Source organism: Ciconia boyciana, chromosome 2, assembly GCF_034638445.1.
Source record: "Ciconia boyciana chromosome 2, ASM3463844v1, whole genome shotgun sequence".
NCBI classification, from domain to species: Eukaryota; Metazoa; Chordata; class Aves; order Ciconiiformes; family Ciconiidae; genus Ciconia; species Ciconia boyciana.
Genome location: NC_132935.1, coordinates 112,257,289 through 112,281,621, shown reverse-complemented (window position 1 = coordinate 112,281,621; position 24,333 = coordinate 112,257,289). Strand labels below are relative to the sequence as shown.

Genomic DNA, 24,333 nt, shown 5'->3' with positions numbered 1-24,333 from the left:
CAGTAGGTTCATCTTTCAAAAGTTACATTATGTATAATTTGAGCATTTATTTTACCAACATGGTTTAAAAAAAAAAAAAAATATTCTGGGATAAAACTAATGTGTCTAATCATTCTTTGCAGCCTTCCTTTGTGGCAGGATTGCCATGAGCTGTGGAGTAAGAAACGCAGAAGACAGAAGCAGATGGGCATGACTGATGACTCAACAGCAACTAAAGTCCCTAGGAAGGATCTGTCTCTAGGCATGGATGAGAGCAGAACTAACACCCCACAAGGCATGCAAACTTCTTCCCAACTCAAAACTCAGGGCAACTCTAGTGTAGCACTTGGTCAGTAATATTTTCAGTTCTTATAATTACCTTCTACTTGGATTGCACCTCTAGAAATTTTAGATGTTATTTTCAGAGTACTGACGTCTCCTGGATTCTTGAGGGAGGAACAGTATTGTAAGTTAAATCTTTGTTACAAAAGATTTACCTTTGCTTTTGGAAACTAGGTGTTCCTTTTAAGTTTTACTTAATTTTTCAATCTGGTCAGAGCAACTACCTTGCTCTGTATTTTGAGGGGATTTTATCTCTTGCTCATCTATAATTATTCTGTAATCCCACAAGCCAGCTGCTGCTCTAAGTTCCTCACAATCTCCATAGATTGGAGGAGCTGTATTGGTATTGATAAACTGATCAGAAGGGAGATTTTAGAACAATCATAATTTCAAATGAAACAGATTCCCTCTGCATGTTATGTTAGTCTTCAGCTTTCCAAGTTGTTGGGGCTGAACCAAGTAAAAAAAAAAAACACGCCACCCACCCCCAAAATCTAGTATAACAAGAAGTAGCTACCTCTGTAGATTGTACGGCCATTAATTCTGAAACTTAACCGAAGTATCTTGCTTTGGAGACTAATTTTATGAATATAATATAAAGAGTAAAGTAATGGTTTCTATGTGGACACCATTTGAGATACTCAATATAGGTGTATCGGTAATATAGGTGATAGTTCCCTCATAATATGTAGAAATATACAGAGTAACAATACCAAATGGATATCTGATAAGTTTAATTTAGACCATTTTTGATTGTGCAAAGTGACCGTAAATCCAATGGCACTGATACAGGAGTTCAGCTGAAGAAAAACAATAAATGCATTCACAGAGCCTGAAAATTCTTTAACACTAACCATCATGAGTCAACTCTCCATTTAACAATAGAGGAGAACTCCAAATACTCTGTGCAAACATATATAGAAAATAGTTCTTTTGCTCATACTTTATTGCAATTTATTGCCTCTTGCTCCTGTTCATCCTGTTTCTCACTGTAAGCCAACTGTGAGCTTCTGCCACTCCGTATGTTTAGGCTACAGTTTTGGCAGCATTTTCAAGCATGACTTTCTGTAGCCCTTAAAATTTTTTCCCCTGCAAATGAAAACTGTATAGAAGTTTAAAGAGTCCAAAGGATAGTAGTTATTTTCTTTGTGCTTTTATAACAGGTAGCCCAATGAGAGACTCCTATGTTTATTAGTCGTTAATACTAACCATGCAAAATAGACTAAACAAATAGAGAAGGAATCATTCAGACCTATATTGCTGTTTGCCCATATGTACATAGAAAAATATATCTAGGTAGAAAAGAAGACAATTTAATTTTCATTGGAGCTCAGATAGTTCAGCATAGAGGTGTTTTCTGTATTAAGCAAAACACTTCTGGAAGCCATAATGCACCTTAGGTAATATCATCAATAAGGCACGCTAAAGAACTCCATGTACAAATGCATGCTTTGAACAAAACTGTTGCATTTGTTTCTGAGCACCCCAAAAGAAGAGGTTAAAAACACCTTGGATCAATTGCTAATGATTCATTAATGGGACCCCTGGTTATTGCACCTTACAATTTAACAGCAGCTATGTAGAGCTCAGTAATTTGTTCTGGTAGAAACTGCCAGATTTCCCAGAATACAGTTTGCTCTTGGAATGGACTTGAAACTAACCAAAGAGCATGAAATAGGTAGATTAGTTTCCCTGTTTGGCATTTTTATGCTGAATTTTCACTGAGAATCTGAGAGAAGTTTGAGTGCTGAGCATACCATCCTCAGATGTTACAAAATCAACTGTTAAGCATGAAATCTGAGTGAGAACCAGCAGTACAAGGCATTAGAAATGATGCTTTTTTCCGTATTGCCAAATAAAAGGTGGTTTTATTTTAATATTTATATAAATATATAAAATTGTTGAAGTCCCTGGATCCTGCCTGAGTAGGTTCCAAGTGCTTGTATCCTGGTGCACATCCACAAGTAGGGTAGTGGGTTGTGGGTTTTGCAGCACTTTCCAGCTGTGCTGCTCTTAGTCTTGCAAGGCAAATACTTAATATTTTTGTGTGTGTGTGACCATTTTTTATTGGTCATGTAATGGTGAATTAGCAGAATGGCAGGGATAGAAGAGGACAGAATGTGTTTGTGTTGATCTGGGTTAAAAATACTCAGGGCTTTGCCCAGCACAGTCACACACGCTCATTTTTTAATTTTTAACCACTTTCTTCTCTAAGTCATCCACTCATAGGGCATGTTGAAATCCATGCTGCTTCACTTCTCCTTTCAAAATAAACTACCACAATGGGTGTTTGAAACTAAGAAACTACTTCGATATTCTGACTTCCTTATTCATATTCCCCTGCATCATCGTAACCTCCTCTTATTTGTGGCAAACTCCATTTCATTGAAGAAATTGTATATCATCACAAACCTGCATTTTCCTGCTACTCAGTGATTGACTTCTTGTCCTTCAAACTCAGCACTTGCTTTTGCATTTATACCGCTAGCTTCTGGGTCACCTAGAGCCTGGTCACTTGAGCAGGTGTTAGAATCCAGATGCTGAATTAGAGTGGGCCAGAATATGACTGGAAATGCGTTTTGCAGATGGCCACTTTTTAACAGAAGGATGTGATATGTCAAAGATAGGAAATTTTGCGGGAATTGGAAATCTTACAGCTGCCTAAAGCAGGTGGCCTTAAGCCCCAGCTTAGTTGTATTGTGGAAAATTGAGCTTCAGCTTGATGTTTCTCATCTGTCCAAGTGCATGTGCACACACCTTGGAAGTCACTTTCTTTATATTGGATCTTACTATTCCATTTCCTATAGATACTCCCCCAAAGGCAGTTAATATGTAAAAGCATTCCATTTCTATGTTGTCCAAGTCCATGCTTTGCCAGTTGTGTCAGCCGTGCTAGATTAGTTTTACTTTTGAGTTTCTGAAATATGCCAGTTCTAAATAATACTTAAAACCACCTTTTTTGTCTTTAGCAAAAACAAGCACTGGACAGCAGTTAAACCAGAATGAAGTGGCAATCCTGCTAAACCTGCTACAGTCTAAAACAAGTGTTAGTTTGGCACAGTTTGCCCAAGTGTTGAATATTAAGGTAAACCCAGAGACTCAGCAGCAACTAAATAAAATAAATCTTCCTGCTGGAATTTTGTCAGCAGGTGAAAAACAGTCAGAACAGCAGCAGCAGCCGCCGCCGCCTCCGCCACCACTGCCGGAACAGGAGCCTCTAAAACAGCCGACCGTCACACAGCCTCCTGTACCACCTGCTCAGCTGAGTCAGCCTAAAGTTGAGACTGATGCTGCCCAGGCAGCTGTACAGAGTGCATTTGCTGTTCTGTTGTCTCAGTTAATAAAGGCTCAGCAAACAAAACAAAAAGATTTTGTGTTGGAGGAGAAGGAAAACGGATCAGGAAATGAAATGTCATTACAACTCAGGCAGCCTCCAGAGCCCACCACTCCTGTGTCTGTCAGCCGGGATGACGTGGAATCTCCAGCACCCGGCTACCCACATCTGATCAAGTCATTATATACATCTGCAGGTATGAATGTCTTTATTGCTAACCAGCAGATACCTCGAGCAGTGGAGACATAATAGTTTAGGGATAAAGAGTTGACGTGTTAACCGTGTGAGTCTGAGTATAGGAGAGATGATTAAATTGATTTTGTCATGTTTTACGTCTAAATCATAGAATTTGTGTCTTACTGTAATAGGTGCCATGCAGGCAGAGCAAAAGATGATCCCTACTCTGAGGTATACAAGTGCTGGTAGTATTTCTGATGAAACAGTTACATTGATCATTATTGTGGGGGTCTGGGGTTTTCTTAGTGGTATTTGTGGTGGAGAAGACAGTCTCCTCTAGCAAATTCATAGATGGAATTTGCCAATTTTGACTGTGTGTTTAGGTAAAGCCTATTTTGGGGAGAGGGTATTTTATTTTTGGTTTTAATGCTGACTAGAGCAATTTCTTAGTGTCAAATTCTGTAAGTGGTTACCCATAACTGTCGCTAACACACATGGTTGAAGGTTTCCATTGGGGTATAGTAGTGGCTTCCTTAGTCTTCTCAAAGTTTAGAGCTCTGTTGTTGATCTTTTTGGATTGCTATTTCCATTTTATTATATGGTGGTTTATGTATTGCTCTGTGGTGTTGCAGCTGTTGAAAGAAATATTCTGAGGTGGTTTGGGGGTGTTTTTTGAGGGTTTTTTGGGTGGTGGTTTTTTTGTTCATGTGTTTTTTTAACCTTAAGTTTTGCTGTTCCTTGATAGGTGGCCTTTTGTCCATCAAGACTTTTATCCCTATTTGCAAATCTTTTCTGATCCTTCTTTGAATTTTCTAGTGCTTATGTGTTGCTTGAGTTTTGTTTTCATTTGGTTTTTTAAGGAACTTGTACCGTTTTTCTTTAACTGCTTGCCTGATAATCTTACTTTGAGGAGAAGCCTGCATCACCCTCCTGAGGCAAATGAGCTGTTGCCTTCTCCAAAATAATCTGTCCAACTACCAATAAATTCAGCTAATAAGTTAATGAGAATTGAAGTAACAAACCTCTGTATTGTTCCAGGAAAGAGTAATTTCCTTTCTGGCATTGTTATTGTGTATTTTTATTCCAGAGCTTTTCTTTTTCATCTGCTTAGGTCAAGAGGATTTGGTTAGGCAGTCCGAGATGAGGCTTCTAAATCGAACACCTGAACAAGAACGCCCTCGGATCTTGCCTCCAGACCAGCGTCCCCCAGAGCCACCAGAGCCTCCGCCTCTCACTGATGAAGACCTTGATTATCGGACAGAGAACCAGCATTTGCCTATAACTAACTCTTCAGGAACAGATCCTCACGCAGGAGTGAAAGCAGCTCTTCTGCAGCTGCTTGCTCAGCATCAAGCTCAGGCGACAACAGAGGAGCCAGTACAAACGAGCGTGGATTATCAGGCTAGAGACTCCTACGTAACAGGCCCAGACTACAAGGATAACTTTGGATCATCTTCCTTCTCATCTGCCCATTATGGCAGTAGTGATGGAATAGGAAGCGGATCATCAGGAGCATTAGAAAGGAGGAGCTTCCTTGGAAACTCGGATATTCAGTCTTTGGATAACTACAGTACTGCTTCATCTCACTCTGGTGGTGCCCCTCCTCCGTCAGCCTTTTCGGAATCCTTTCCCAGCTCAGTAACTGGTTATGGAGACATTTACCTCAACACTGGCCCCATGCTCTTTAGTGGAGATAAAGACCATAGGTTTGAATACAGCCACGGCCCGATCCCGGTTCTGGGGAGCAGCAGTGACGCTTCCGCAGGGCCAGAGAGTACGCACTCTTTGCCCACAAAGATGCACAACTATAGCTATGGAAGTAACTTACAGGAAAATCCCAGTGGCATTAGCCACATGCATGGACAGACTTGGACTTCTCCTGCCCAAGGACCCGGCTATTCCCAAGGATACAGGGGACACATTAGCACATCTGCAGTGAGAGGGCGAGGCAGAGGATTACCATATTGAGTATCTGTTTTTCCTCAGGCACATCATTTTTATCTGGAAAAACTTTTTTTTTTCCCTAGCTGCAGTTTAAAGCAGCAATTCAACAGACTTGAATAATGTTAATTCAACAGCTTTATTTTTATGTGGAAAAGGGTCTTGCATACAGTAGGAAAAATTAAAAATGCTTAAAATTCATGCTGTCTGAAAACTAGATGAATTGATTGTACATGTTCACAAACTCTAGTTCTGAATTTTATTTTGTATTTTGGCAGTTTTAAGTGGATGCTAAATTTAGGGACATCAGCTTTTTATGGCACTCTTTCAGATCTTCTGAACTATGCACATTTGTGCTTTTTTTGTAAGTTTGGACCAACTTTTATGTAAAAAAAAAAATTTTACAACAATCAAAGCAGGGCACTGATTTATTTGGTATTTTTCTTTTTACAGAACTACCTTTAGTCAAAGGTCACTGTCAGTCTTTGCACTGCTTTCAGTGTTATTGTGGAAGGTGTACTTTGTGCTCATTTCAGATAATAAAACACAACCTTTCTCTTGATGCAAAATTTTATAAATATTTGGTCAATGTTTTTTTTTTTTCTTTCAAGAAAAAAAAAAAAGAATGGATGTTCTCGTAAAATGTTCTCTCCATCTCCCAGGCTTGTTTATATAAAAACTGTTTTACTTGAATGGTAAGTGCCTTAACATGTAAGCTTAAGGTCTGCAAAAATTTGGAAGTACTTTATAGATCAATATGAAAATAATACCTAAACCTAGGTAGTTAACATGAAAATTCAGATAATACTAGGCAACTCAAATAGGTCATAACCTTGTGCTGTTTACTTCTGGTGGGCCAGTTATTTAGAGACCTAATCTTATCGTGATGAAATCATAATTTCCAAATTGAACTTAATGAGAAACGTTGAAAGTGAGGAGAAGAATGAAGAGTGTAGTTTTTCCTCAGCTCCCTCTTGGAGTTGTAGTAAATGTTTTAGTTCCTCTGCCAAATAAACTATACTTTATATGTCCTTACCAAGTGATGAAATAGTTTTTTCTCTTAAATGTCAACAGCAGTAATTACTTTACTTTGTGTGAAAAGCTGACACTGTCGTCTTTTTACCACAAATACTGCATTATAGGAAGTAACCAAAGGAAAAATGACCAGTATTTAAAGCAACAGCAAAACGTTTGACACTAGTTCTAATTCTCTGTAAACTTGTTATTGTGCCAATTAATTGATTTTATATCTGCTGTTCCACAGAACATTTTAATACTGGAATTGAGTCTCTCTGAACAACTCATAAAATGACTGTAGTTAAAACTCTTACCAAGAGCCACTCCTCATATTAATTACAACTTCCAGCATGTTTTTTTTTCCTTTGACAACAAGTGGTCTCTCTCCTGCAGAGAGGAGGTATGGTTATATTTTGCATGTACGTAAAAGAATGTTTTAAAGCCCATATTGGAAACAATTTTCCAACTGATTATCCAGTTGACAAATCGGTACCTTATGTAACTGAGTGTTTAATTATTACTTTTTAAAAAGTAAAATTTCTACTTACACTATTACAAACGTAGTCTTGTCAGTGACTTTTTGGATTTTCAGAATAGAAGCCAAAGTTGTTGGTGTTTTGTTTTGTTTTAGTTGAAAGTCCTGGTTTGTATATGGCTAACTACCACATTGTAGAGCATGGAGAAACTCACTTCGCTAACTATGTAGCGTTTGAGGATCTGGCAAATGAGAAACAGAGAGAGAGTCGTGCTGCTTACGATGTCCCTGTAAGTCTGACGGTTGCCTTCACTAGGCACAGTAGAAAATCCTGCGATCTGAAAATAAAAGCGGCCCAGTCAGAAACAAATACTTATGACCTGAATAGCCTGTGCTTAAGAAAAACAAAAGCTTCATGTGTGAATGACAGTGCATTGGATAGTTTTCCTTGAATAAGGACACCCCCGTAGCATTTTTCTGCTAGTAAAATTATAAAGGCAAAAATCATTAGTGTCATTTAGTATGAACAGTGTCAGCTAAGGCTTTTTGTTTACTAATCTTAAAAAAAACCATCCCACAGTGATACACACAGATTGCTTTTTTTTAGAATCAAGCAAAAGACTTTGAAAGCTCTTAGGCAGTTGCTTTCACTAAAAATGTGCAGTCTGGTGTTACTCTCCTGCACTTCAAATGTAACTGCAGGTGATAGTTGGCTAAAAAAGCAGGTAAGTTCAAATGGAAGGTAGATCTCAGAGGACTAAATGATTTGACTTCCAATACAAAAATGCAAGGAAGACGCTGTGTCTCCTACTGCTTCCCTTTTGGAGGTAAATTTTCAAGTCATTTAGTTCACCTCATTTAATGCAGAGAAGTCAGTCCCCTCTGCATGTGTAGACGACAGTGCAGTTTCCTCACAGGCTGGCAGTACTCTGATGTTGCATTGTTCTGCCAAAATGGATTTCAGTCTTTGGCCGTGGAAAAAAAAACCCCAAACCCAGCATGAATAATCCTGACGATGAGGAGAGAGAAGGAGATGCAATAGACTGTTGACTTCCAGATGAATCAGAAGCAAAACTCTGGCACACTGTGGCAGATGCGTACTGCACAATGACTTTTCCCCACGTTCAGTTTAAGGATTACTAGCCTGTGACTTTGAACACTACATTTGCCTGGGACAACAGTGTTGGGATAATTTGGAGGGAAAGTTAACATATTTCTGTATATGATAACTCTGAAGAGATTACCTTCTCTGCAACCCGGGAGATCTTCTTGGCTCTTTTGCTGACAGCCTTTCCTCCTGGGCAGGTAGAGGCTGCACTTGGGCTGCGTGTGGGTAAGGAGCTCTGCCCTCCCTCTACGGCGCAGCGCTTGGGGTGCGTGGCAGGAGGATTTCTCCCTGTGGCCATGCTCCCCTGGCCCCGGAGCTGTGTCTGGGCAGGTTAGCAGCCAGGGAACTGGCCGGATCTAAGGACTGTAGGTCCACATTCATTTGTACTGGACCTGTGTATTATCTATCAAAATTTCTCTTGAATTAAATCACATGGCGAGGTGCTTATGTCAGTTCAGAATTTTACCCTTTTGAACAAATTCCACTCGGCAGAGTGAATCTGTACTAGTTTGGCATTTTACATCATGTGGCTCTTGCATTTTTGATGCAGTAGTAGACATTCTGAAAACCGCATTATTTTTCTGTGGAGCCGTGGCTTTTGTTACTTTCCCCCCTATTCCTTTGGGTTTACATTTTCTGTGCTGCAATTCCAAAGTGTGCTACAGAGACCCGGACACTACATCGAAAAGTAAGTGTTGTGTGTTTGTATTTCTAAATAAACATAGCAAAATACTGTAATCATGGACTATCAAGTGGCAAGTACTTCATTATTTATATTAAGTGGTCTTTAGCCATACCAAGAGGAAGAAAGCGAGCACGACTGGACTGCTATGACCATGACTTAAAACGCTTAGACTATTATAATACTTAAAATCAGCCAAAGGAAAAGGAAACAGCTTTTATCATGGATCGCTAGTTGTTGTTGTTATCTTGAACAGAAGGAGCAGTGTTAGGGAAGAGGTGTAAAAATACATGTATCCTTAAATGTTAATATAATTTCTTGGAAAAATAATTTTTAAATGGCAAACTTCTATATTTTCTTATGTTTCCATAAAACATGGTCTATGTTAAATTTTCTCCATACCACGGAAGTGTAAGGTGCTTTCTAGAAGCAGAGGCAATAAGTGCTGTAATGTAAGTCCTTGCGGTTTTGAGTGCTCTTCTCCTTTTGTGTGGTGCAGGAGGCAGTTTCAGTTTTGGTGAAGTTTACAGTTGGGTAAGTTTAATAGATAATTGTGCGGTAAAAACTGAAGTACTGAAGTAACATAGGATACCTCTTGTCTGCGGGCATATTAGATCTCAGACCATGAATTCTGTTCCCAGGAGAGAAAAATCTCAGATGTATTTCTTGCATTCTTCTTTTCGTTAATAAAACACGCAAGTGTGTTACATGCAACGTTTCTCCAGTCTGTTCTGTTACACTGTTTTTTACATAGGGAAATTTTGGCTATTTCCCTTCTTGATAGTTTTGGGATGTTCTATATATGCGGAAGTGTGTCCTGAAGTTAAGGAATCACCAGAAAACTGATTTGAATTCTGTATTTAAAAATGAAATGACCTTGGGTTGACTTAAAATCAAACTAACTTTTGCTTATCAGGGTGAAGAATACTTTATTGCAGGAGCTATTTCAAGACAACCTAATTTAAAATAATCAAACTGTTATGCTTCAGCTTGCTTACTCTTTGTTATTTTAAGCCATTTGTATATAAAATGTATTGTGCGGCCTGTAAATAAAATACATGAAAACTTGAAGTCTTTCATTGTTTTCCCTCGCTGGTTTATCAAACGGCATTTCAAAAGAACGTTGGGTTAAACTGAGGTGGTTTTTTAGTATCCAAATGAATATAATTTTCAGTGTGTTAGAATTCTGCAAGTCATGAAAAAAATATTTACTGCTCCAGTACTTTTTCAAAGGAAAACCGCAGGGTCTGGCAGTACGAGCGCTTGTTGCCAGCGCGGGGCTCCTGGTTAGCGCAGGAGCCAGGGTGCAGCGTAGCGTACCCGCGAGCACTGATGGCGCGGCAAAAGCACTGATGGTGCCGGGGCGCGGTTAGGGGAACCGGGCACCTCCAGTGGTGAGAAGATGCTGCTGTTTCCAGCACCTGTTCCGTGAGCTTTTCAGGACTGTGGGCGATGTATAACGTGACATTTTTTTCTTAGCGCTGTTCAAGCAGAGGTGCAGTTGATATTCCCCAGCACTGTCTCTTTAAAGAGGGTGGTGTGTGCATTGGAAGTAATGGGAAATCAAACCCAAAGAGCCGGTTTTTTTCAGTGTCTGGCTGCATGCGTACACTCCTGGTGAAGCACTGTAAATCGAGCATGGCTTCAGCAACTGCACTTGGAATGCCTGAGGCTTCTCTGCTTTTTTTCCTACTGCATCAGCTAATCTAATGAAAACGTTTGCATCTTTCAATAAACGCTGTACTTCCATCCAAAAATAAGGCAGTTGCTGTATCTTCAGTACTCTTAAACTCCAGGTTGGACAGACTGCTGCTGTCATCGCTTCAATAACTTGTCATTGATAAAGTCAGAAGATGGGCGGTGAAGAGGCAGTAGGAAGGTACACGGGCCAGCACCGGTTTCGTAGGTGTCCTTTGGCATTGGGGTGGCAAGTTGCGTAGCTGTAGCCCAAAGCATCTTCTCACTTTGGAGACAATACTTGGGCGGCAGCTACAATGAAAGCCTGCATTTTTCTTCTGATGACCAATCCAGGCTGTATTATGTAGGATGTTGACTTGCATATAGCAGATCAGACAGATGCGTGAAACAATTTATAGTTGTCTGCTCTGTTTTTCTCATGAAAGCTGCTGTTGCAACTAGTAATGTGACTTGAAGTTGGCTCTGGTTTGTGTTGGGGTATGAACCTGTAATGGTTTGAGAACAGTGCTGCATCCCATTCATTCAGCTGTTAGTGCCATACAGCCACCAAGCTGTGCAAAAGGGTACCAGTAATAATTCCAGTGGGATCTGCAGTGAACTGGCATCCTCAGCTGCAAATAAAATAGTATCAGGTGAAAGAGGAGAGATGCAAATAACTGCAGAACAACAGCTTGTATCAACGCAGAGCAAGGAATGCATCTGTGAAATCAATGGCAAGAGAGGAAGCAAACCATTTCATGTCACAGCTATGAGTTATTGCCTGTTAGCTTTGAAAGAACCATGCAATGTTGCTGAAACTTCTGTTAAATTAGCTGAACCAGGATTAAGTTGCTTCTATTTTTAAGGAATGCCTGTGAGCTCTGACAGGCCATCAGAATGAAGGGATTACAGCCACGAAACTCCCCCATCACATGGAAGAAAATACAAGTCAGAGCTCTTGGCAGCGACAACAAACAAGGGGAGAGAGACCTTTGACAAATGAGGGGAACTGTTTCTTTTCCCAGTCAACTGCGTTCACTTCCATGGAGCTTGAGGGTTTTGCTTTTAAAGCCACTTGCTCATTATGGCTGCTTATTTTGGGCTTTTTTTTTTATTGCCCATGGAGAAAACTCGCAGTTTAACTCAGGAGGAACTTTAAGTCTGAGCCTACAGTAATGTTTTCTTTTTCTTCAGGTATAGCAGCCCTTGCTAATAGGCAATGCTCGTATCGCTTTTCACAGCATGGCTTCGATTCCGCTTCAACAATTCCTCTGTGGGTACTTTGGACGTACTATTGATATGGCAAGTTCTCATAACTTGATGAATGCGTCTTTAATAGGACTTCTTGCAAAGAGGCTTTGTGAAGATTTTTTCAGTATTAGAAAAATACAGTGTAGAAGAGACATAACTAGGTAGAAAAGGGAATACTTGAGTGTAAGCTTTACAGAAACCAGCCTGGGAGCTTCTGGTACTTGCAAGCAGATCTGACAGCTGTGTGCTGCCCTTAAGGTAACTCGGGGGGATTAATTGGTTTCTGCAGTTAGTATTTGACTTGTGCAGATGTGTGTCTCTGCTATACTCCCTCTTACATGCTAGGGTACGGTAATAGTTGCTAGAGGAAGCGAGTGTTTAATGTGCAGGTCTAGCACAGAAAGGTGCCTTTTTTCTTTTCTCTTGCAAGTTCTTCTCAGACCTGTTTTACAAATGTGTAAAATATGTTAGCAGGTTCTGACATGGGGGAAAACCACTATTTCTCCTGCCTTTCAAACGTTTTCTGAGGATCTTGGTTTTGCCCGGGTGGCAGTGGTAGGGAAGAACTGATGTCTGCTTGAAGGAGAACAGCGTGCCCTGCCGTGGGGGCCTCTCTCAGTATCCATGCCACAAGAGCCGATGCTGTTTTTCCTCATTGCTCCGTATCGGGGTTGCCCTGAGCAAGGAATGGGCTGTACAGAGAATTCAACAGAAGCCTGACTTGGGAGGGGATTTTTCCTGAACAAAGAGCAAGGGAGAGATCATTACTTATGTATCCAGCAAGAGTGCTTTTACTTTCATTCTGCTCCATCCTCACCGATTGCAAAGAGGATCTATGGGGGTGGTTTCAAAGCAGGACCTGGTTTTGGGGGGGTTTTTTGTTTGTTTTTCCTTACCGGTATTATCCTTCAGGGAGCTTTTGGATGTTAGAAACCATCATGAGACTTCCCCCTGTCTGCTGAACTACTGAGTGTTGCTCCTCCTGGACTCCATGGCACGCCCTGTCTGCTTTCTTCACTAGCATGCTCATGTGGGCAAGATGTAGGGCAACTTCCAGGAGCTGGGGTAGGGTGTTTTCCTCATCTCTTCTCTCAAAGCTGAACTCCAGTAGCTCACATTACAACTTCCAACCTCAAAGACTAGTGGCAGGAAAATGCCTCTTATACAGGTCTTATTTTTTTGTTTAAGGAGGAGACAAGACTTCACATGCTGCAGACTTCACTGACACAGCTGTCTCTTGAGCTGCTTCTCTAGATGAAGAAGAATAATGCCTCAGCCAAAAAAATGCCATCGGTTTAAATAAATTGCCAGAACTGGAATCACCAGAATCACCAGCCCTGTGGTAAGGTCTCCTGCTGCACTACATCTGCTCGTCCAAGCCTAATTCCCTTATGTTTCACTGAGATACGCAAGTAGCTGTGTTGATACTCTAGAAATACTTTTTTTTTCCTAGCTATTGTTTCAAATTTTGATGTACCATGATAGGGGGGAGAAAGCGTACACAACAGGTTGTAGAGCCATACGCAAGCTCTCTCCTTTGATCCATTCCCTGATGAAGATCTCATGGAGCGAGAATGGGAGAAGGAAACAACCTCACCTGTCCAGACAAACTCGGCTTTGCTGGGCAATGCGCTCACTGGCGCAATCCGCTTTTATTTCTAGCTTGGGAATATAAGTTGTACTTAACACTGGAAAGCTCAGAGTGTCTTTCCAATAAAATGCGAGGGAAGCATCTTCCTCCCACACTTGTGAAGCCAAAGATTCCCCATGATTTTACCTGACGAAGGCCACAATCATTTACCAGTAGTTTTTCTGCACATTTTTCACTGTGACCCACTTCGGCCTCTACACAGACAAGGCACCATGTCTGAGACTTCATCCAACAACACTCTCTCCCCATTTTATTTTTTTTCTTTTCACCTTTCTTGCCAAACTGAGCCCTAACCTGCTTGTTCACCTCCCTCAGTTTCATCCTGTGGCTGTGCATGGCAGCCCTGCTCTCGGCAGGACGACGCTGCGGCTGCTGCCAACTCTGTGCCCTTCTGGCTCAGGGGGGTTGGCGCAGGGCTGATGCCGTTTGCACTCCGAGGAGGGAGGTCGGAGGGGCAGGGTACAGCGAGGAGGCAACACTGCTGCAGCAGGGGCCTGGAAGCCCTCGGAGACACGGTGGCATCCTGCTGCCTTGCAAAGAGGTTGGGTTTGGTCTGAGCTAACTTCGTGGAGAATCTGGAGTGTTTGGATCCAAGCCCTGGGCGTGCATCTACTTGTTCCCGGTCAGAAGCATTGTTTGCCTCCTGGAATAGTTGAAATAGTGTCACTGGTTCAATTATGAGATCATTTTCAGCAACCTGCTGGTCATCTGGAGTGTGTAACCACACAGCATCCACCGGCGTATGTTGTTCACCCACTCCGTAAGAAGGGAATACTTGCTTCTCATCAGCACAGTTGGTAAACACACCCTTCTTTTCACATTGCCCTGGAGGGGAGGGGGTTTAGAAAAATACTGTTACTTTTCATATGGGAATCTGGGAGAAAGGGTTTTGTCTGAGGTCACACAGGATGTCTACAGTGAAGTAAGGAGCCGAATATGGGTGTGTCTTGTTTGTCTTGCCTGGGTTACAGCAGCAAGTGCAGAGATGAGCACGCAGATGGTCCAGGTTTTGTAATGCCACACCGGTATTTGTCTATAAATTGTGAGCTCCAAGACAAGGTAAACCAGAGTTCCTCTGCTCTGAAAAATCGGAGGAAGCTCCAAAATGTTTTTCCAATGATGTTGCTATTCTCACGGAATGATGTTTAGATTATAGTGTAAAAAACCCAAATCTTGCTGTGTAGCATCTTTAAAGCCAGCATTACCAATGCTACCTTTTATATGTTGCTTTTATTATGCCTTCTGGAAAAATGGTTTATGGATGCTCCAGCATTCGGAGTTCCCCAGTTCCATCCACCAGGCCAATGGATGTTGATTGTTTCCAAAAATACAAGACAGAGCACCAAGGCTTAGGTTACATGAGGTTGTTTCTTGTTCTCTCCTGGACAGCCTCTTTGTGCCTTGTTGCTTGTCCATAAAATACAAATAAATAGTTGTACCCTATCGCTCAGGACCAACATCAGAATAAAAGCATTTCCTGAGTTTCTCAAAAATGCTGGTAAGCACTAAAGATCATTAGAAAAATGCTGAACTTCTTCCTTCACTTATCAACTTTCTGATCTACACCCCTGCAAAGCAATATACGATTGAGAGATCAGGACTTCTGCTTTGCAGCTGACCCAATGGCAAAAAATACATGGAAGTTACAGAAGAGGAGCAGGCCATGCCCTGCCTTCCTGTTCTAGAGTTTAAAATGAAAACACATCCCCATGCTGGGAAAGAAAGGATACTGCGCAGAGTGCACCAAACCAGCAGCCAAAGTTACCCATGTGCAGTCCTGTAACCTTCCCCACTCCACAAATACTCTTGAAAATTCGTGTCATCTCTGGGCCAGAGTCCTTGCCCTAAAGACAAGGCAGGCAGTGGGCTATCTGACTGCGCAGGCACCTTCCTGCTTTTTATACCCTGCTACTGCAGAACAAAGGTTAATTGTGACCATTTATTTTAATACCTTTTTTGTGAAAATCGTTGATTGGGGGGAATAGACTAAGAACTACAGAAGACATGGGAAATGAACAGAAATCTATTAATGATGTATATGAGAAGGGAGGTAGTAAATAATAATTAAAAACTTATCTGCAGATGGTCTGGTGATTCCACATCAGGAAAGTATTACCCTAAACCTGGCAGACTTTATTAGAAGCTATGTACATTTTTCTCCCCAAATTGCTTCTCGTTATGGATTGCAGACCCTGCCCTGAGACTTCCAAGCAAGCACATACAATTATGCAAGATAGTGAAAGAAGACATGCAGGTAGTAGTAATAATTTTTATTTGCAAACTGTACTTGCAATTACAATATTGCCTTTTGGGAACAATGACGAAAAAAACAAATCCCACAGAATTTTGCAGAGCTGTTCTATCAGAAATGCAACCCTATTTCAGCTTCTAGCATCAGATAAACTGGAGATGGCTTTCTCTTTCAACTGTTCTCCTGGGAGGCTCCAGTTTGGTTTGGGAGTTTTTTGGTTTGCTTTCTTTTTTTTTTTTTTTTGCTTTAAGTACAACACTTAAGTCTTAACTGTAAGGATGCAAATTCTTTACTGACATCCAGGGAAACCTTCTGCATGCTTTATTGAAGTGCCTGTCATTTGTTGCTGCCTTGTGGCCTCTTGACTCTTCTTTTTCATTTCTCAACTCCTGTATTAAGGTTTCAGCGTTATGGAGCTTTTGTATTCTAAAAACTATTACGTTATGCCCTTTGTTATGGGAAGCAGTAAATCAAAGCCTCACTTTGCATCTGAAATCCAGTGCTTTCTGGGTTTATTTAAAATGTAGATATATGGGTAGATACAGTGTGATAAAAATAAGGTGCTCTTGACTTTGTAGAAAGGATAAATGTGAAATGCAGAAAGGATATGCTAATGTGAAGTCTGTGACAGGAAATTAATTTCAACTCTATCTCATTATTTTAGTATGCTCAGAGTATGGGCACACAGGTATGCAATTTATATGAAAGCATAATGTCATACAATTCATTTAAATATGGATTCATATGCATGAAAATTATATGTAAAAATAAAAAAGAGTCATACCTTGTCACAGTATGTAGTTCGTAGGCTGGTAAGTAAATAAATTATTATTTTCAATTACTTTTTTTAAGCAACATTTCTGTAAAAGCATCTGTTATTCTTTTTGAAGTGATGAATGAAAAAAATGTTTGATTGAGAAAATGTCAACATTTTAAAGAAAATGTAATTTTCACTGAAATCTTTTGGTGAAACTGGCATGACTACCTAAACAGTCTTTTCTTCTTGAATATGTATTTCCATCAAGTTCTAAAAATACCTGATTATTTGAGATACAGTCCAAATATGAGGCATCCTCCTGTCTTGGTTAAAATATGTTTCTGTCTAAATATTTAATCCGTATGACATGTTTGTGGTGGCAAGAGCAGAAGGGGAGTAAACAGCATCCAACAGAATTAAATACAGTCACTGCAGTCCGTAACAAAATCAGAAGGTTGGTAGCTTAAATATTAGGTGAGATCATCAATTGTCTCTATAGAATGGGGAAGAAAAATGTAATGGGAATGAGAGGGACCACTTATATTGACTAATTAAAAATAAAAATTTCTAAAACCTTCTCCTGACAGCAAAGGAGGCTGCGGATATCAGGAAAAGGTCAGGATTTCATAAGCAGAATAGAAAGAACATCAAATGTAGATGCTTCACTGACACTCAATTTGAGGGAATCTATTTCTAGTTGTGTTTTAAATGCGATCGATATTCAAGACAGCTTCTGCTGTAGGAAAAGGGGATAACTGGCCAACTTTCTACGGAATGCAGAGACAACAATTTGACAAGACAAAATCAACATGAACAACATACAAGCACGTGCTTTGCTGCGCAGAGACTGTTTAATAGGACACTGGATCGACCTCTCTTCCGACAGAGTATCATTTGGTTGCATGACACTTTGACAAGTCGTGTAACTCCATGGGAGGATTTCACAGGACAGGAGAGAAAACACATCAACAGCAGCATTATTAAATTCATAAGCACATAAACACACCCAATAAATTGGATTAGATTTTTTATCGGTAGGATTTTTGTAAAGTGGGTGCTCCAAAGTGTGCCAGGGAAGCTGGCAGCTCCTACTGTTCTTCAGAGCAGTTCTAAAACTGTTCATAAGTGGGAATGAAAAAGCTGCTCAAGCTGACATTAAATGCTCTGTAGTTAGTCAGAAAAAGCAAGAAAACAGGTTTGTAATGCTTGTATTACACACCTTGTGTTTTGCAAAACATCATCTACATCATGCAATATATTGCATATAGTTGGAATATTAAATTCAGTGCTTCCACAGCTTGACCACTACTAGTGATGCATTAACATTTTTAGGCTTGATTTGCTGTAGCTTTTTAAAAATATCCATGAAACAACTCATAATTATTATGGTGACAGTTTTATGCTCCAGAAAGAGCTTATGCCACTGAAAGCTCCTGTCCGAAAAAAATCCCCAACCAAAAAAACTTAAAGACCTGAAACCTCAACTCTGGAAGTGAGTTTGTGGATTATTTTTCTGTTTTGAAGCACAGAAAGTTTATTACAATACATTTTAGAATCCTGTCGCATTTTGCTTTCTGCTTCATTAATCTGAAAAGCTGAACATTTGTCTCCAGGAGATGAGTGAGCAGGTGCTTCACCAGATTAGGCATCTATTGGTTATGAAGATACTGGTCATTAAAAGAAAAAAAGCCTCCTTAAATTAACGGCTAGTAGAGCTAAAGACTGGTTTACTTCATGATAGTTGCTTGAGAATCTTCCACTGGAAGGGGCTACACTTTTGATTACAGCATAAATCATTTCCATATGCAGTGAAATTCAATACTACAAGTATGCCTCTCTGTTTCTTAGGAGACTGTGACCTCCACTGCTATAGTGTTGTGCACAAAAACTTAGACTGTTATCTTAGTTTGAAACTGTTCCTGCTGTCATTGCAGATTTTAGGTCAGATAAAGGATGAAATCCAAACCCCTGTTATCTTCAGCAGGGATTTCCATTTAATTCTCCAGTGACAGAATTTCCCTTTTGAATAGAATTTTGCTTTTTTTGGATAAAACTACCTTCCATTTAAAAAAAAAAAAAAAAGTATAATTTGGCATACTTATTTTGGCCACAGAAGACTTGAAATGCAGCTCTCCTTGAGAGCTGTGAACCACACAAATGTGTGGATTATTGAAGAAATCATGGAGATTCTCAATTGTTTCAAGTCCTTGCACGCTAACGACGTAAGAAGTGGAGTTCTTTTGTTAAGAGCAATGTTTCTGAGTATATTTGTATTCTTCACAGCAAATTTGAAAGGTGCTCAGGAGAATGGAAGTGGATTTGCAGACTTAGATCAGGATCTGGAGCATTTAATGAATAGTTATAGCAGAGAGAGAGATGCTGACAGAATTAAACAGCTACCATTTATCATTAGTATGTGTTGGAAAGCATGGCTGCCTTACTGCTCGCATCCCTCCTCCCAGGAAGGTGATGCATTTGAAACTTGCTCTGAAAATTTTATTGATTAATCAGCTTTAGGGAATGCAATAGGGAGTGCAGAAAACACTGGGTTCTCTTCTGCCACTAAATAGTAATAAGGCTTAACCAAGATACCTTCTCTTGCTATTCTTTTGTTCTGCTGTTTGTAAAATGATGGAATAATAGCCTTATCCTCTCTAAAGGCTGATGTGATGCTTAATGAAATGTAATTAATTCATTGATTTAACTTTACATTAAAAGCAATGTTTACATCTGTAAGGTGAATTTCCGTTTAGAGGGATATAGGGATTAAAGCTATTTCTAGAACTGTACATTATTGTTCTCCTATTAGCACTGATCTTTCACACTAGCCTGTCTGGAGTAACAGGGAGGCAAAGTAATCAGAGATGGGCCCTGATTTCTAGGTCCCATATAAAGGGGTTGTTTGCACCTCTGAACAGAAACACAAGAGATGGAGAGTTGTAGACATCCACTGAAACACCACACTTTGCCTTGAAATCAGATTTTTTTTTTCCCAGGTAGCACCTCTAGTTTAATGGTCTTCATACGATAAAAGTTTATTGTGCTTCACAATTTCCCTTACATACTTAGCTCATTTAGGTAAACAAAAGTTGGACAATTTTGCTCATTTTGTAATAAGAGAAGCAAATTGGGTTTGGTACTATTTTCTAAAAGAACGAGTTGTATCATTAACTTCAAAGATGGATTACACAAACTCATAGTCAATAGGTCCATAAAAGAGTATTAACAAAGACTAGACAGACATATACACCCCAGCATCTCTCACCTGACTGTGGATGCTTGGGAGGATGAAGGGCCAGCAGAAAGTGGCCTGGTCTGGACCCCCCTGTGGGATGCTTTTTATTCTTATGAATTTAAAAGAAGGACGGACAAAGTGACAGCAAGCAGATGTCTGTGTTACATGACTCCAGGACAGTCCTCTCTGGAAAGGAGAGGGAAATTCCAAGAAAAAGCAGTGAATTGTTTTAACTCTTTCTGCCTGTGAGACAACAAATGCAAATGCTGCTTTTCAAAGCCTAAATGTAACAAAGATGTGGTAGCTAATGATTAAAATTTAGGGCGGTTAGTATGTGGAGCGTTATGATGTTCGTGTCTGGGGTATTCCAGTTGTTTTTATTTTAGGTGCTATTCTAACTGTTGCATTAAGAGATGAGGGAACAGAGAGGAACATTGAGCATGTACCTTAGTATTTTAATGCAGTGACATGTAAGATCGCACATAAAAGGTCAATTAAGTTGGTCACGTGTAAGACACAAGAAGTTGGAATGAGATGACAGTGAAAAGGACTGCTACCTTCCAGTGTGATGCTAAACATAAGGGCTAATGTGATACATAAGCAGAGGAATATTGATCAGTAGGACTTTAGTGTATAATTTTAATGATTTTAAAGTAAACTATTACTTTGAAACTTACTAGAAAAGCTTCAGAAAACAGATAGAGAAACAATCCAGTCCTAGAAAAAAACGTCCTAATGTGACTTTAATGGCTGTAATTAATTGTTGCAGAGAATGTTCAAATGTTATTTGATCACCTACCATGACTCTCTAATACAATATAAAAATGTAAAATGTAATCCATTGATGGAAGCTAATGTTACATGAAGCCAACCTAGATTAGAAAGCAGCTTTTTAAGCGACAGTGGTTAGCCTTGGGATCAACTTCAATTGACAGATGTTGGCATATGTGCCATCTGAAATATTGAAATATCGGATCTCTATGTCTGGTTTAAATGAAGTTGTTGGTTTGATGTGGGAATTGCCAGGTGAGATTTGGACCTAATATTGTGCAGGATATCAGGATAAATCTTTCTAGCACTGACTGACGGACAGTGAGATTTGGGATTCGACAAAATCTATGTACAATTTACTAGGAAAAAAATATTTCACATACTGCTTTAGTTTATGGAATCCACATTTTACTGAAAAGGTCTGTATCCCATACCTCTTAACAAACTAGCATCACTGAAGCTATTCATTTCACCCACTCTTTAGGGCTCACTCAATATGTGTAGATTTTGTTCAGAACTTTAAAAACTATTTTTCTTTACCTCTTTGAAAGATGCTTAAAATTTGGAATTAGTAAAAAGAAATAATAAAATAAAATACAAAAAATCCAACAGGGCAATGATAATGAAGCAGGAGTCTGAAAAGAATTTGCAGGAAGAAAAAAGAGGAAGATGCAGACAGGTTACAGGGGGAGGAGGTACCTTTACAGATCCCTTTGCAATCGATGTTGCAGCAACAATAGTATTACTACTAGGGAGGTTACTGACAGCTTCTCTCCCGAGATTCATTGTTGGAAAAGCTCAGTTGAGTTAGCTTTCTTTCAGACATCAGCAAATTTAGTTTGAAACACGTTTTAAACTCTCAAAGCTCTAACTTGTTGGATTTGAAAGCACTTGCAATATCCGCTTTGTCAGGAGAACTAGGGGAACAGTGGTAGTCAGGTCAGGATGGAAAAAACTTCTTGTGATACAGATAGCTCTGAAGAAGATAATTTATGGATGGCTTAAGTCACAAAAGAGTCAAGTGGTTTAAGAGAGAAATATCTGGTTCAAATGGAGTGTCAGCCAAAGAAATATGGAATAGTTGGTGGAAAGGGAGTCCAGAGCAAAGGCAAGACTTGGCCACAAAGAATGTTGTGGAGCCTGTGAAGAAACAGAATAAAGAAATGAATGCAGGTCTTAATATCTTTCTTGAGCTTTCTACTCTTTCTTGTCACTTATGGGGAGACTTGTAACACGTTCTGGACTCCTGCCCACATTCTGTGCTGATGCTTTGTGATACTGCGAACAACTGAAAAAGGCTCATGCTGAACTTCAAGGGAATTGGTGTGCTTTTGAAGGTGTAGCCCCTTTCACTAGAGAGTCTCCTTGCCAGGAGCTGCCAGAGGGGGAAGTCCGCTGTACTGATGATCCTCCCCAGGCCCATAGGTAACACCAAGAATTGGATTATTTGTTTTGGGATGCTTACATAGCAATAGACTACTCACTGGTAAAGGCATATACTTTGATTAGATGTGTTTCTGCTGTTTTTCTCTCTGGTACATCAATACAGTTAGAATGAAACCAGAAACTTGCTTTTTCCTTCTGCTCATTGGAAAGGTTACAAGACTGAGAACAGTTGCTCCGTAGCAGATCTTCTGGCTGTTTAAAAGCTTCTGAAGTAGAACTTAGCACTGAAGTAACTGGGGCTGGACTGAAGCTGAACTATGTTTTTTAATTGACAGTAAATGATTCAATATACTGAATAGGAAAGGTCCCTATGCACACAGGCTTTTTATTTTTGCTGCTCATAAATCTCATTTCTCTCTGAAACGCACATCTGCTTTCTTGTCATTCATGGATTGAAAAACAGTAATATGTTCTGTGGCTGCCGAAGGGAGAATACCTGATTTTATGCTTTCGTGAGGTAGTTTTCCTCCCTCCAACTTGGTGTGCTATCAACAAGGATATGCTGAGTGGAAATATGAGTATTTCAGAGATGGTTGTGTTGGGAAGCTGCCAGGAAGAACTGGGATCAAGATGACACTGTTTTCCCATGCCCGTTTCTGTTGTCTTCTCAGAGTGACTTTGTCTTTGCAGTGTTTAGCACAGATATGAGCACCACTTGTCTGCATGTTCAGAAGAGAACTTTCTGTTAATCGAGAGAAAAAGGTGGCTGCTACAGTAGGGACAAGTCTGCCTTGTACAGTTCTCACTGCACATCTGATGACGACGTCCATGTGGGCTCATTCAGAGGAGCTGGGAGGATTTGTGTGCACTTTACTTGTTGACATAGTTCCATCATATCCAGCAATGTAAACCAACAGGACCTTTAGTGGACTGGGTATGTTGGGTGGTTGAGTGGCACCGACTCCACCAAACCCTCCAGCAGACAACTAGCAGAGCCCTGAAGGGCCTGTTCCAATGGAAGGGACAGGAAAGGCAGGCTTATTGCCATGGAAAACGTATGCAGAAAAGCCTTAACATATAGCCGGTGTACAGACAGTTCTGAGAAAAAAAGAGGGGGAAAAGACACAACAGAAGACTCACCAGAAAGGAAAAATTATGGTAAGACTATGTAAGTTATCTTCTCTGGATGGAGTTAAGGGGGGGGGGGTGTACAAAAAGAAACAACCTGCTTTTGGTAGGTCTCTTTAAACTGTTTGCCTGAAATATAAAGTACACAAAGCCTTGTGGGTGTGTTTATTAATGTATTAGATAGTTTCAAGCTGTAAGAAGATAAATGATAAAGATTTGGTTAATGAAAAGAGAGTTCTGTCACCTGCTTACTGGGGTGACCTAATAGCAGAGAGAAATTAAACCAGGCTATTACCAGTTGTTTATTCACAAAGCATAGACGATAACTGTTTCTTCCTCACCTTACAGCAGCGAGGATGATAGGCTACGGGAGAGTCAATGTATAAAACATACAGCGATTATTCTGAGAGGAAATTAAACGTCAGAAAAATGCAACCAGATGCAATAGATACTCTGAAAACCAGGATTTAAAGGTTCTTTACACAAGCTTTCTACGCACTTGGAACTTTATTTCAGAAGCTATTCTAAGTACAGGAACACTGCTGGTAGTGTAAGCTGTCTTCAGTTTCAACAGCAATACAGTTTGGCAGTTCATTCATTTGAAAACAGTTATAGCAGTTTCTCAACCTGTTGTCCACAGTGCACATACTGCTTTCTTAACATCTGGAAGTGAACAACCAAATCATTTTTCTCAGCGTAATTTAATTGCCATAGGAACCAGGAGGCTATTAAAAATTTACAGACAAGGGAAATAGCTTTAGGAAAGTGGAATGGCAAGTCATCAATAGATGGGCCCTTGATGCCTTCTTACAGTTACCAACCCAAGTCGTACACTCGGACCATTTGCAGGTGTTAATTCTCCCTTTCACCTTCTTGACAATCCCCAAGTTTTTCACATGCAAAGTTTTATCTTAGCTTAAAAAAAAAAAACAACTGATGAAATGAGACTCATGCAAAGATGCTGGAGTTATGCAAAGATGCCAGACTTCACAGATAAGTGAAGATACTTATTCTCTTCTGCAAACTCAACTGTAGGAATAGTAACATGTTAATTCCCAACATCTGCTAAGGGAATACAGCTCAAAGCCTTATTTTAAATTAACCTAAAAATCTTCATTAAGCTACAGGAGGTAGTGGTTTGATTTAAAAAATGCTGTGCAACTACTACTTA

At 40.0% G+C, this 24,333-nt stretch overlaps 1 protein-coding gene across 8 annotated transcripts in view; it reads left to right on the top strand.

Annotated features, from left to right (window-relative positions):
• CDK13 (cyclin dependent kinase 13) overlaps nucleotides 1-6,342 on the top strand; it is a 47,259-nt gene extending 40,917 nt beyond the window's left edge. For 3 of the 8 annotated variants that reach the window (XM_072853561.1, XM_072853559.1, XM_072853562.1), the window contains 3 exons: nucleotides 123-328; nucleotides 3,291-3,851; nucleotides 4,944-6,342. In XM_072853561.1, coding sequence (XP_072709662.1) covers nucleotides 123-328; nucleotides 3,291-3,851; nucleotides 4,944-5,800 — 1,624 coding nt within the window. In that variant the 3' untranslated portion in view covers nucleotides 5,801-6,342. The remainder of the gene's footprint in view (nucleotides 1-122; nucleotides 329-3,290; nucleotides 3,852-4,943) is intronic. The other 5 variants (XM_072853567.1, XM_072853566.1, XM_072853560.1 and 2 more) reach the window with 5 other exon arrangements.
• Nucleotides 6,343-24,333: the final 17,991 nt, after the last annotated feature.